At 42.3% G+C, this 14908-nt stretch overlaps 1 protein-coding gene across 3 annotated transcripts in view; it reads right to left on the minus strand.

Moving 5' to 3' along the window:
* Positions 1-1445: 1445 nt before the first annotated feature.
* The window catches only part of rpe (ribulose-5-phosphate-3-epimerase), a 33485-nt gene continuing 20022 nt past the window's right edge, over positions 1446-14908 (minus strand). For 2 of the 3 annotated variants that reach the window (XM_072578717.1, XM_072578719.1), the window contains exons 3-6: positions 6129-6268; positions 3130-3264; positions 2760-2846; positions 1446-1808 (exon numbers count right to left, since the gene is read on the minus strand). In XM_072578717.1, the coding sequence (XP_072434818.1) occupies positions 1686-1808; positions 2760-2846; positions 3130-3264; positions 6129-6268 (485 nt within the window). In that variant the 3' untranslated portion in view covers positions 1446-1685. Of the gene's footprint in view, positions 1809-2727; positions 2847-3129; positions 3265-6128; positions 6269-14908 lie in introns of all 3 variants that reach the window. The other variant, XM_072578718.1, reaches the window with a different exon arrangement.

Here is a 14908-nt window from a genome sequence, read left to right on the forward strand (position 1 = left end):
CTCTTCTGTCATCTGTCTCTGTATTTACTTTGAAACTACTTCTACCTCTTTTGCCAGTCCTGACAAAAGATATTCACCTAAGATGTTGTTTGACCTGTTGAAATATTTCACTTTTGCATCGAAGAATAAAATTGGTGTTTTAACCATTTTTACAGTCAAACCTGTGACCTATGCTAATAAATTATTACTGATCCAGAACAATCCCAGGTTCATCTTGAGAAAACAAAGTCAAGTGCTGGAGACTTCGATGTGCAGAGACAGAATTAACATTTTGAGTCTGATTTAATTCTTCAGAACTGGAAGAAAAGTAGTTTAATGCAGTTGACGGAGGGATCAGAGGAGTGTGGGTGGAACAGACAGTGCGGGTACCCAGAGCAAAAGTCAAAGGGATTGTTAATAGTGGCAAATGAGAGATTGATGTATAAAATAGGTTTAAATTATCAGTGTGGAAAGGAGAATGTGAATGGGTCCTCTCTGCTGCAAGCAAAGCCAACAAGAGCAGAGAGAATTAGAATGGAAATAGAACACCAAGATCATGTTCTGAAGTTGCAGAACTCAGTGTTGAGTCCTAACAGTTTAAAGGTAACTTAGTGGAAAATGAGATGCTGTTCCTTTAGGCACTTCCAGATTGTACTGATCATATTCTGAGGTTATAGATTCTAAGGGAGGATGTGCTTGTCTTGGGTTTACAAGAATGTTTCCCAAGAATGAAGGGCTGAGGACTGTTTCTGTACTTGGTGTTTTGGAAGATGAGGTAAGGGCACCTGAATACTGAGAAGCACAGCTAGAGTGGACACAGAAAATGTTTCCACTCGTCTCTCCTGCAGAACCCAATGGCATGGCCTCAGTGAAGGGATGATGAATTACTTCAACCAGAAGGCAATGAATCTGTGGAGGCTAAGTCATTGAGTATACTTAAGACAGAGGAAATTTCTTGATTAGTAAAGGGATCAAAGGTTACAGGAAGTCAGTAGCAGAGCAAACTCAAGCCTCCTTCTGCTCCTATGGTCTTCGCCCATCTGTTAGCTATTGATTTAAACTAACTGTTACTAAATGGGTTTGAGGGTAGGATTAAAATGATGAATAACATTTTACTTTAGGTGTTTACATTTTTTATTAAATGGTGACCTGCTTATAAAACATTGCAGAAATAAAATCTGACACTTCTGGCTTTCAACTGGCTTCAAAAAAAGTGCCAGTTTCATTTAGAGCCCCTTTCCACATTATGCTTGATTCATTGCACTGTGAAAGCCCAAAGGAAAACTAAAATTTCACATGAAAATGTTTTTATTCTCAATCTGTAAATTATCCTGTTAAATGACATTACTAACCCTAATGCTGTGACCATTCCTTTCTTGCTTCCTAATTCTCACCAGATGGATTTGTCTCAAGGGTCTTTTACTTCAGATTACCAGCTCTTGCTTCCGCATCACACACAAACAGTATAACATAGCTATTTGCTTTTATTCAAACAAAGAGTATAGAGAAAGAGAGAGCAATAGAAGATGTTTCAGTCAGAGTTTTATGTTCACAGACTCTGCTTATATAACCACCTGAATTTCTTTACTGCTTCAGCTGGGTTAACAATTATTAGTTTTACACAAGTGTTTGAAATTCATTCCTGTACCACCACCACCAGCAGCAGCAAGCACAATTGAATTTCCTGGAGTCGCACTGTTGTTATTTCACCTGTCCAGACAGCGCTTTTGCATGGCTTCAACACAGACATTGCGGAGCAGATTTATTACAGATCTGGGGTCATCACTCTTCATGACTGCACTGCCAGATACAATCATGTTTGCTCCAGCCTGAAAGAAAGAAAGAAAGAATTAAGTTCAATATCATAACAAAGCTCTTTTTTTTGGTAAATCTGTTATGTATGCATTGAATACTGTGAAGTCATGGAGGGAATGAATGTTTGTGATTGGCCAATGCTCAGTAGCGGAAGTGTATACAATTTTCAAGATGCACAGTCGAAATTCACTAAAGCTTCTTATATAGTACTTTCCAAATATCTAGAAGGGCAAGGGGAGCAGATACATGGGAATACCACCACTTGTATGTACCCTTCAAATCAGTATGGCTTGGAAATAAATTCTTGTTCAAGTGTCCCTGGGTCGAAATCCTGGAGTTTGCTTCCTAACAGCTTTGAGAGTGTCCCTACCCCAAGGTCAGCCGATGAGCTCATCTGTGAATGGTGTCATGCTTTTATTTTCAGCAAAGAGTACAGAGTCTCAATAAGCCTGAAAAATACCTGATTTTCTACTTTATATTTTTAATTCAAAACCGGTTGATTTATTTATGTTGCAGAATCATGATATAGGGACTGTGAAGGTAAATGCCAAGCTCAGTTTGAGATAGGGAAGTATTTTATGAATCTGCAGAAAATCTGACTAGAAATCAGTTACATTTGCGTCGCACACAGATAGCTGATCTCCACTCAGGCAGCAACGTGCACTGTATATTAGGATCGCTATTGTCTGTGCGGTCATCTCATCAAAGCCTGCTGACATGGAGTCAGTGTGTCACAACTCACAACCCCACCAAGTTTATCACCTTCAGCAGAGAAGAAAACGAGGGAGCCATCTGGCGTACTACACCCATAACCTTAAACTCATTATACTGCAGACATTGAGAGCATGTAATGGATGACCTGTAAGGTGGCATTACTAAAATGAACATGGAAAAAATTCATCCTGTTGAAGTAATTAAATACAGATTATGTACCAGATTAGTTTTTGGTCACAGTGTAGTAGTACCTCTGCACATTTCTGAATAGTGTCTGGTCCCACACCTCCATCAACTTCAATATCCAGAGAAGGAAACTGTGTTCGCAACCAGTGGACCTAAAATCAAAACAATGGCTTTCAGTTCCAAATCTCTTCTAGTTAACAATCCAGTGGACGGAATTATTTCAGCAAACAGGTTCCACAGCTAAATGGGAACAGATTTGTAACAGCGAATGCAAGACTTTTTTTCTGCCCTAATGCAGATATAAAAATGAATTATCTTGCAACCACTTATACTAACCATAGTAATAGGATCTATTAAGATGTTAAACCAATTCCTTCTTTGATCAAACACCATGACAGGCCACAAAAGTTCAAGCATATGAAATAGAAATTATACCTTTGACATCATATCACCCATAAATTTCTGACCTCCGAACCCAGGTTCCACAGTCATCACTAGAGCCATGTCAATCTGATTTGCCCATGGTGCCAAGTCTTCTACTGTTGTACCTGGTTTAATTGCTAGCCCCACCTTTAAAAGGAAGAAAACAAGATATATTAAGAGTGTGATTGCCATAGTATATGGGTTTGGATTTACATCAAGTTTTGAAAGTTTATTCACCTATTGTGTGTCCATGCAGCAGTGAAATAAAGGACTGCTTATTTTAATAGAGTGCTGTCCAGTTCTACAAGGCTTCTGTTGGAAGTTAGAAGAGATAACACCCACTCTGGTCCTCCTTGTTGGATGTACTGTTTGAAAAAGAGCGAACCAAGAAACTTCCTACATTTGGGTTTAAAATAAATTCCATGTGTTTGCTTATTTTGCTCTATATGAAGTACCAAAGTGAAGCTTTCTCCTAGCAGCCAGGACCACTCATTCACAGGTCAGATACAGCAGTTTAAATGCAGAAAGTTTAATATCAAACTAGAGGCTGTTTGCTTCGATCAAATTAATTCCAATGTTCCAGAAGTGAAATTTCTAATCTAGAATTTCATAGAATATACTGAACACAAAACAGACCAACCAGTACGTGCTGATGTTGATGCTTTACTCAAGCCCCGTCCCAGGTTTCCTCATCTAAATCTATCATATTAAGCATTTATTCCTTTCTCCCTCATATGTTTCATTAGCTTCTCCTTGTATATCTCTGTACTATTCCTCTCAGCCACTCATACATACAAATTGCTTTCCAGATAAAATGTTTTTCCAAATTCCCTGCTTGATTTCTTGGTAACTACATGATGTTGATGTCTCTCGTTTTGCTCTTCTTCACAAGTAGAAACTCTTTGTCTGTGCTCCCTAAAAGTATTGTCCATTATGTTCACCACTCCCACATGACAAGTGCTCCAGTATAACAGCTGTTAGTTACAGTTGCAGTAAATAAGCAAGCACCAGCACCACACTTAGACTGTTATTTGTCCCTAAGTGAGCAAAGAGTAATATATACATTTATATATATTGATGTTAAACAGGACCACACCAGACTGCAATTACATCAAATCATTTATGGAATTGAAGGCTATTCTGCCCATTTGTCTCCACTATCTCCACAGACCAATTATTCCCATTCCCCCATTCTTTCCCCATTGCCCTACCAGATGATTTCTTTCAACTACTACTTTTCAAGTACTTACTCCTTCTCAATTTTGTGTGTCTCCAATATCTGCTGCTACTACAGATTCTTCTTCCTTCGTAAATACCAATAAAAATGACCTATAAAGGTATACTGGACATAATTGTGTACTAAACACATTAGCATAATCTTTATCCCTTACAGCACCCATTCTACCTCTTACACCCCATATTCAAACTGCTGTTCTTCACAAAGGACAGTGGTCCAACTGATCTTCATTATTTTCTTTAAGAATCTAGTGATACCTGGGTGCTAAACTGAGCAAATGCCTTTGTTAAGCTGGTGGTTGGCAGTATTCACAAGTTGGCAGTATTCACATGCATAATGGGAGTTAAACGTGTATTAGTGGAATGGTGGGACAGGATAGAAAGTGGGTTCAGCCTTTATCTTAATAAATATGTTGAATGATTGAAAAGGTATAGGATGACACTGGTATAAATGAGAAGTTTCAGGATATCAGCCATGAGCTGTAACTAAATTAAGTGTTTGGAAATGGCTTGAAAGAGAACATAAACAAGGTAATCCTCAGAATAGTCTAGAGATTTAGACATTCTGTTCCCTTTAATTCTGTATCTCTGCGTTATACAGTAACAGATTTAGCTCCACCAGTACCTGTATCCCAGTGTTACACATGACAGTTCTGTCCCTATCAGTACTCTTCCCCAGTGTTATGCAGTGACAGATCTGACCCCACCAGGAGTGTACTACAGTATTATATAATAACACTGCTGTCCCCACCAGTACTATGTTTAGTACACAATATGTCCAGCATACCTTTATAGGTCATTTTTATTGGTATTTACTAAGGAAGGAGAATCTGTGGTAGCAGCAGATTTTGGAGACACAGAAAATTGAGAAGGAGTAAGTATTTGAAAAGCAGTGGTTGAAAGAAATAATCTAGTAGGGCAATGGGGAAAGAATGGAGGAATGGGAATAATTGGTCTGTGGAAAGCCAGAAGGAAACAAATGGGCAGAGTGGCCTTCTATCCCATAAATGATTTGATATAGTTGCAGTCTGGTGTGATCATGGTTAACATCAGTACATTTACTACTCTTCGCTCACTTAGGGACAGATAATAAATAATGGTTGTGTGATGCTGGTGCTTGCTTACTTACTACAACTCTAACACAGCTGTTATACTGGAGCACTCGTCATATGGGAGTGGTGAACATAATGGACGATACTTTTAGGGAGCACAGACAAAGCGTTTCTACTTGTGAAGAAGAGCAAAATAAGAAACAAATCAACATAATGTAGTTACCAAGAAATCAAGCAGGAAATTTAGAAAAGCATTTTATTTGGAAAGCAATTTGTATGTGTGAGTGGCTGAGATGAATAGTATAGAAATATATAAAGAGAAGCTAATGAAACATATGAGGGAGAAAGGAATAAATGCTTACTATGATAGATTTAGATGTGGAAACCTGGGAGGAGGCTTGAGTAAAGCATAAACGTCAGCACGTACTGGTTGGTCTGTTTGTGTTCAGTATATTCGGTGTAATTCCAGATTAGAAATACTGTACTGCAATGGAAGGTAATCACTGCAGTATTATAGACGTGCGCTCCAATATGAAAGTGTAGAACCGTACAGCTCTAAACAGCCCATAACCTGAATTTGGAGGGAGTGGTCCTCTATCCTCTGACTTCACTGATAGCTTTTTAACAAAGTTCATTTTCAACAGTCAGCATTCCCTTTATTGAAATCTCAGACAGAAATGAAGTGATTCATACCAACTCAAACACTATTTTTTCCACACTTACCTTCATGCAGTTTTCACGTATGTCTTTGATGAGTGGTCCTGGGTTATTTGTTGCTTCTAGATGGAATGTGTATTGATTAGCCCCTGCTACTGCCATTGGCTTCACCCACTGCTCTGGCTTTGAGACCATCATATGCATATCTGTAAAATAAGCAAGACACCATGGCAGGGAGCATTTCAACCAATAGTTTCAAAAAGGTTATACTTATAAAATTCATTCTAGCAATAAATCTGGATCCTGTAAATTAACACAATAAGCACACTGGAAATGGTGAGAATGACCTTTGATTTACAACAGTGTTTGTCAACTCTGGTCAACTTTCAGCTCTCTCACCCCTGACCACCCCCTCACAGTAGTATTCAAGCAAGGGAGGTTCTACATACAACAAAACAGAGGCATAACTTGGGCACTCCTGCCTAGGCATATGATAGCCATCAAGACTCAACTTCAAGTTTAACTACATCACATCTGGATCTCTGTCCTATTCTTATACACCCCCCAATGTTGGTATCTTGTTTGCATGGGTTTATACTCAGCAGAGGTGACCTATTTTAAGACCACAAGATGGAGGAGCAAAAGCAAAACCGTTCCATCCATTGATTAGATTAGATTAGATTACTTACAGTGTGGAAACAGGCCCTTCAGCCCAACAAGTCCACACCGCCCCGCCGAAGCGTAACCCACCCATACCCCTACATCTACATCTACATCTACCCCTTACCTAACACTATGGGCAATTTAGCATGGCCAATTCACCTGACCTGCACATCTTTGGACTGTGGGAGGAAACCCACGCAGACACGGGGAGAACGTGCAAACTCCACACAGTCAGTCGCCTGAGGCGGGAATAGAACCCGGATCTCTGGCGCTGTGAGGCAGCAGTGCTAACCACTGTACCACCGTGCCGCCCACAATTCTGGTCCATCAATGAGATCATAGCTGATTTGATAATCCTCAACTCCACATTCCAGTCTTTTCCCAATATACTTCCCTTACTATTTTCACTGGAGTGTCAAAGACTAAGGGGTGATCTTATACAGATTTGTAAAATCATGAAGGGCATGGATAAAGTCAATTCTGGTCAACAAAGCCAAGGTTTCCCTCCCTCCCCCCCAGAGTAGACAAGTCAAAAACTAAAAAGAGCATAGGTTTAAGGTGAGACAGGAAAGACTTAAACAGTAACTGAGGGGCAACTTTTTCACAGAGATACATGTATGGAATGAGCTACCAGAGAAACTGGCAGAGGCAGGTACAGTTATAACATTTAAAAGGCATATGGATGGATACATGGACAGGAAAGAGTTGAGGGGGATATGGGCCAAATACAGGCAAACAGGACTAGATTGGTTCAAGAGGAGTTGGACTGGAAGGGTCTGTTTCCGTGCTATATGACTCTACAATAAAAATCTGTCTATCTTGGCCTTTAAATATACTTAAGGCCGACCGAAACAGCCCTCTGGTGTAAAGAATTCCACAAATTCACCACCCTCGCACAAAGTTCCTCATCTCTCTCTCTCTCTCTCAGCTGGACAACCTCTTACTGAGATTATGCCCTCTGATCCTAGCCTCTCCCATGAAGGGAAATGACCTTTTCATATCTACCCTGTCAAGTTTTCCAAAGGATCTTACATGTTTCAGATCTTATATGCCAGGTGTCAGAGTTCTCGGTGGGAGAGCATTTTGGTGACAGTGACCACAGATGCCTCATTTTTACCACAGCCATGGGGAGGGATAGGAACAGAATGTGGGAAGGTATTTAATTGGAGGAGGGGAATTATACTGCTATTAGACAGGAGCTGTGGTCTATAAATTGGGAACAATTGTTCTACAGGAAATACACAACAGAAACGTGGAGGCTACTTAAGGAGCACTTGTTGCGCCAACTTTGTCCCACTGAGACAAGCAAGGAATGGTAAGGTGAAGGAGCCTTGGATGACAAGAGCAGAGGAGCTTCTCGTCAAGAGGAAGAAGGAAGCTTACTTAAGGTTGAGGAAGCAAGGATCTGGCACAGCTTTAGTGGATTACAGGGTAGCTAGGCAAGAACTCAAAAATGGACTGAGGAAAGCTAGGAGGGGACACGAAAAAGCCTTGGCAGGAAGGATTAGGAAAAACCCAAAAGGCGTTCTACACTTATGTGAGGAACAAGAGAATGATTAGAGAGGATAGGACCGATCAGGGATGGGGAGGGAACTTGTACCTGGTGTCTGAAGAGGTAGGGGAGGCCGTAAATTAGGTTTTTGTTTCAGTATTCCCTGTTGGGAGTGAGAATACAGTGGACCAGGTTAATGGGCTTGAGCTGATTGATATTAACAAAGTGGATGTGCTGGAAATTTCGAGAAGCATCAAGAGAAATAAAAGTCTCCTGGGCTGGACCAGATATAAGCAAAGTTATTACGGGAAGTGAGGAAGGAGAGTGCCGCACCTCTGGTGATGATCTTTGCATCCTCACTGTCCACAGGGTCGTACCAGATGATTGGAGGGAGGTGACAGGATTCTTGGCAGTGTGGAGGAACACCGAGATATTGGGGTCCCTTTACATAGTTGCCACCCAAGCTGATAGGGGTGTTAAGAAGGCATATAGTGTTTTGGCTTTCATTAACATGGGGATTGAGTTCAAGAGCTGCGAGGTTTTGCTGCAGCTCTACAAAACCCTGGTTAGACCACACTTGGAATATTGTGTCCAGTTCTGGTCGTCTCATTATAGAAAGGACGCCTTAGAGACGGTGCAGAGGAGATTTACCAGGTTGCTGCCTGGATTGGAGGGATTATCTTATGAAGAGAAGTTCAGTGAGCTAGGGCTTTTCACACTGGAGAGAAGGAAGAAAGAGAGGTGACTTGATCAGGATGTGCAAGGTAATGAGAGGCATACATAGATAACCAGTGACTTTTCCCCAGGGCAGAAATGGCTGTTACGACGGATTATTTTATGGTGATTGGAGGAAGGTATAGGGGAGAGGTCAGATGCAGGTTCCTTACGTTGAGAGTGATGGGTGCGTGGAGGTAGAATCAGAGACATTAGGGACATTTAAGTGACTGCTGCTCAAGCACATGAACGGCAGTAAATTGAGGGGTGTGTAGTTTAGGTTGATCTTCGATTAAGATAAATGCTCAGCACAACATCGAAGGGCCGAAGGGCCTGGACTGTGCTGGACTGTTCTGTGTTTCAATAAGGTCACCTTTTATTCATCTAAACTCTAACGACTAGAGGATCAACCTCTCATGAGAAAGTCCCTCCCTACCCAGTAAAAGTCTATTGAACACGTTCTGGCCGATCTCCAACATCTTTCCTTAGAGAAGGGACCCAAGGCTGTGGTCTGACTTGTGCCTGGTGTAGTTTTAGTAAGACCACCTTACTTTTATACTCCATTCCCTTTGAAATACAGGCCAAGATTTCATTCACCTTCCTATTATCCACTGAACTTAGACGAGAGCTTTTGTGATTCAATGAGGACTCCCAAGTTCCTCTGCTGTATCTTTCTGCAACCTTTCTCCATTTAACGAACATTCAGCTCTCCTCTTCCTGTTAAAATGCGTAACCTCACACTTTCCGACATTACATCTGCCAAGTTTTTGTCTAGTCTATATATCCTTCTGCAGACTCTGCCACTCTCATCACTTACTTTCCCACCTTTTTGGTGTCATCGACAAACTTTGCTATTGTACATTCATTTTCCTCATCCAAGTCATTAACATTATTGTAAACAATTGTAGCCCAGCATTGATCCTTGCGTCACTCCACTAGTTACAAGTTGCCACCATGAAAATGCAACCCCCCACCAACCCACCGAATCCTAACTGCCTCTTACATCTTAGCCAATCTTCTATCCAAGCTAAAAGACATTCCATTGTTGCCTCAAATATGGTACCCATAAAACGCGTTTTGGAAAGTCAAATATAAAACAAAGATTATAAATTGTAGCACCCTGTAAGTACTGAAGATCAGAGGGACCTTCGTATGCATATCCTCTGAAAATAACAGGTCAAGTAGACAAGGTGGTTAAGGAGACATACAATTATAGACTGAGACTCAAACAACAGGGAGGTTATGCTCGAACTGTATAAAGTGATGAATATACCACGATGAAATATGTGACGGCCACCTAAAGGTGCTGAAAGACACCCTCATATGAATGGGATATGGTGCTAAACTCATCAAATCGCCAGTTCTGACGTGCCACAGTTAAAACTGCAACAATCTCCCCAGGAGATAGACACAAGACAAGATCGATAGAGTATCCTTCTTTGTCCAGTACTTGCCCAGAGCACAGAAACTACACCATGTTCTTTGCATCCCGCAACCTATTCTAGATAACGACGAACATCTTGCCAAGGTCATCCCTTCACCTCCACGTCTCACCTTCAGAAAACCAGCTTTCACGGCAACATCAACCACAACACCAAACAAACCTGCCACGGTAACCTGTACAAGACATGCCAGATCATCAGCATGGATGCTACTATACATGTGGGAACACCATCCATCACATACATGGCAGATACTCACCTGACTTGGACAATGTAATCTGTCTCATACGCTGCAGGCAAGGATGTCAGGAGGCATGGTATATTAGCGAGACCATGCAGATTCTACAACAATGGATGAATGAACACTACGCAACAGTCTTTGATGTTGGAGCCATTTCAGAGACATGAATAGAGCAGGGACATGAATGGTGGTTGCAGGTTCCAGGATTTAGATGTTTCAGTAAGAGCAAAGAAGGTGTTAAAAGAGGGGGGGGGGGGGGGGGGGGGGGGGGGGAAGGGGGGGGGAGTGTGGCATTGTTAGTCAAGAACATCTGAGGACTTGTCTACTGAGGTAGTATGGGCCAAGATAAGAAATAGGAAAGGAGAGGTCACCCTGTTGGGAGTTTTCTATAGGCTTCCGAATAGTTCCAGGGATGTAGAGGAAAGGATAGAGAAGATGATTCTGGATAGGAGTGAGTAACATGTAGTTGTTATGGGGGACTTTAACTTTCCAAATATTGACTGGAAATACTATAGTTCGAGAACTCGAGAGGAGTCAATTTTCGACCAACACATGCAGGATGGTTTCCTGACAGTATGTAGACAGGCCATCAAGGGGCGAGGCCACACTGGATTTGATACTAGGTAATGAACCTGGCCAGGTGTTAGACTTGATCACTTTGGTAATAGTGACCACAATTCAGTTATGTTTACTTTAGCAGTGAAAAGGAATAGGGATATAACACTGGGCAAGAGTAATAGCTGGGGGAAAGGAAACTCTGATGCAATTAGGCAAGATTTAGGATGCAAAGAAAGGGGAAGGAAACTGCAAGGGATGGGCACAGTTGGAATGTGGAGCTTATTCAGGGAACAGCTACTGCATGCCCTTGATAAGTACGTACCGGTCAGGCAGGGAGGAAGTGGTCAAGCAAGGGAGCCATAGTTTACTAAAGGAGTTGAATCTCGTCAAGAGGAAGGCGGCGGCTTATGTCAGGGTGAGATGTGAAGGCTCAGTTGGGGTGCTGGAGAGTTAGCCAGGAAAGACCTAAAGAGAGAGCTAAGAAGAGCCAGGAAGGGACATGAAAAGTTGTTGGCAGATAGGATCAAGGAAAACCATAATGCTTTCTACAGGTATATCTGGAATAAAAGGAATGACTAGAGTAAGATTAGGGCCAATCAAGGACAGTAGTGGGAAATTGTGCATAGAGTCAGAAAAGATGGGAGAAGTGCTAAATGAATATTTTTCGTCAGTATTCACACCGGAAAAAGACAACGTTGTTGAGGACAATACTGACATACAGGCTACTAGACGAGATGGGATTGAGGTTCACAAGGAGGTGGCGTTAGCAATTCTGGAAAGTGTTAAAATGGTTCAAGTCCCCAGGGTTGGATGGGATTTATCCTCAGATTCCCTGGGAAGCCAGGGAGGAGATAGCAGAGTCTTTGGCTTTGATCTTTATGTCGCCATTGTCTACAGAAATAGTGCCAGAAGACCGGAGGACAGAAAATGTTGTCCCCTTGTTCAAGAAGGAGAGTACAGACAACCCTGGTAATTATAAGCCAGTGAGCCTTACTTCAGTTGCAGGCAAAAGTGTTGGAAAACGCTATAAGTGATAGGATTTATAATCACCTTTGAGAGGAATAAGTTGAATAGGGATAGTCAACGTGGTTTTGTGAAGCATCCCAGGAACAGGAGAATCGACGTTTCGGGCTTCAGCTCTTCTTCAGGAATGGTTTCCTGACAGTATGTAGACAGGCCTGAAGGAGGGCTGACGCCCGAAACGTCGATTCTCCTGTTCCTGGGATGCTGCCTGACCTGGTGCACTTTTCCAGCAACACATTTTCAGCTCTGATCTCCAGCATCTGCAGTCCTCACTTTCTCCTCGTGGTTTTGTGAAGGGTAGGTCATGCCTCACAAACCTTAGAGTTCTTTGAGAAGGTAACCAAACAGGTGGATGAGGGTAAAGTGATTGATGTGGTGTAAATGGATTCCAGTAAGGCATTCGATAAGGTTTCCCACGGTAGGCTATTGCACAAAATACGAAGGTATGGAATGGAGGGTGATTTAGTGGTTTGGATCAGAAATTAGCTAGCTGAAAAATGACAGGGGGTGGTTGGTGATGGGAAATGAACTCGTAGAGTTCAATTACTAGTGGTGTAATGCAAGGATCTGTTTTGGGGCCACTGCTGTTTGTCATTTTTATAAATGACCTGGGTGAGGGTGTAGAAGGATGGGTTAGTAAATTTGCAGATGACACTAAGATGTTGTGGATAATGCCAAAGGATGTTGCAAATTACAGAGGGACATAGATAAGCTGCAGAGCTGGGCTGAAAGGTGGCAAATGGAATTTAATGCAAAAAGGTGAGAGGTGATTTACTTTGGAAGGAGCAAGAGGAATAAAGAGTACTGGGCTAATGGTAAGATTCTTGGAAGTGTTGATGAACAGAGAGATCTCAGTGTGCATGTCCATAGATCATTGAAAGTGGCCACCAGGTTGATAGAATTCTTAAGGCAGCGTAGGGTATGTTAGCTTTTATTGGTAGAGGGATCAAGTTTCAGAGCCACAAAGTCATGCTGCAGCTGTAAAAGTGCAGCAGCACCAGAGTTTGAGTATTGCGTACAATTCTGGCCACTGCGTTATAGGAAGAATGTGGAAGCTTTGGAAAGGGTTCAGAACAGATTTACTAGGATGTGGCCTGATATGGAGGGAAGGTGTTATGAGGCAAGGCTGAGGGACTTGAGGCTGCTTTTGATCGAGAGGAGGTGGTGGAGAGGTGACTTAATTGAGACATACAAGATAATCAGAGGGTAGATAGGTTAGACAGTGAGAATCTTTTTCTTCTGGTGTAGATGGCTAGCATGATGGGACGTAGCCTTAAACTGAGGGGTGATCAGACAGATGTCAGAATAGTAGGGGCATGGAACGCCCTATCTGCAACAGGAATAGACTCACCAACATTAAGGGCATTTAAATGGTCATTGGAAAAACATATGGATTAAAATGGAATAGGGTAGGATAGATGGGCTTCAAATTGTCGCGGCGGTCTGTGGAACCAGAGGGTCGAAGGGCCTATACTGCACTGTAGTGTTCTGTGCTCTAATCACCAAACAGGAATGCTCCCTCTCAGGCAGGGAACATTTCAGTGGTCAAGTACATCCCAGCCTCTGATCTTCAAATAGGTTTCCTCTAAGGTGGCCTTAGGGAATACACAACAATGCAGAATCATAGATTTCATAGATTCCCTACAGTGTGGAAACAGGCCATTTAGTCCAACAAGTCCAATTCGGCCCTCCGAAGAGTATCCTTCACAGACCCATTCCCCTAATGCTCTGCATTTACCTTGACTAATGCACCTAGCCGATACATCCCTGAACACTATGGGCAATTCACCTAACCCACACATCTTGAACAGTGGGAGGGAACCCACGCAGACACAGGGAGAATGTGCCAGCACAGTCACCCAAGGCTGGAATCGAACCTGGGTTTCTGGCATTGAGGCAGCCAAGTTCTGTACCCATAAAGACAGCCTTGGTCATGGTCTTGGGTTTATGCCACATTACATATAACCTCACCATACGCTTCCAAAGAACACAGAAAATTACAGCACAGAAACAGGCCCTTCGCCCCTCCAAGCCTGTACCGATCCAGATCCTCTACCTAAACCTGCTGGCTATTTTCTAAGGGTCTTAATCCCTTTGCTCCCTGTCCATTCAAATGTGTCCAGATATAGGTCTTTAATTCACACTCACGTGCCCGCCTCTACCAACTCCACTGGCAATGCATTCCGGGCACCCACCACCCTCTGCGTAAAGAATTTTTCACACATATCTCCCTTAAACTTTTCCCCTCTCACTTTGAACTTGTGACCCCTAGTAATTGAGTTTCTTGCTATCCACCCTGTCTATACCTCTTACAATTTTGTCGATCTCCTCTCAAACTCAGTCTTTTGAATGAAAAGAATCCTAATCTACTCACCCTCTCCTCACAGCTAAGTCCTCCATACCAGGCAACATCCTGGTGAACCTATTCTGCACCCTCTCCAAAGCATCCACATCCTTTTGGTAATGTGGCGACCAGAACTGTACGCAGTACTCCAAATATGGCCAAACCAATGTCCTATACAACTGTAACTTGACCTGCCAACTCTTGTTCTCAATACTCCATCTGATGAAGGAAAACATGTCATATGCCTTCTTGACCACTCTATTGATCTGTGTTGCCGCCTTCAAGGAACAATGGACCTGAACACCCAGATCTCGCTGTACATCTGTTTTCCCCAGGACTTTTCCATTTACTGTATAGGTCGCTCTTGAA

Source organism: Chiloscyllium punctatum, chromosome 10 (genome assembly GCF_047496795.1).
Source record: "Chiloscyllium punctatum isolate Juve2018m chromosome 10, sChiPun1.3, whole genome shotgun sequence".
In the NCBI taxonomy this organism is placed as follows: domain Eukaryota; kingdom Metazoa; phylum Chordata; class Chondrichthyes; order Orectolobiformes; family Hemiscylliidae; genus Chiloscyllium; species Chiloscyllium punctatum.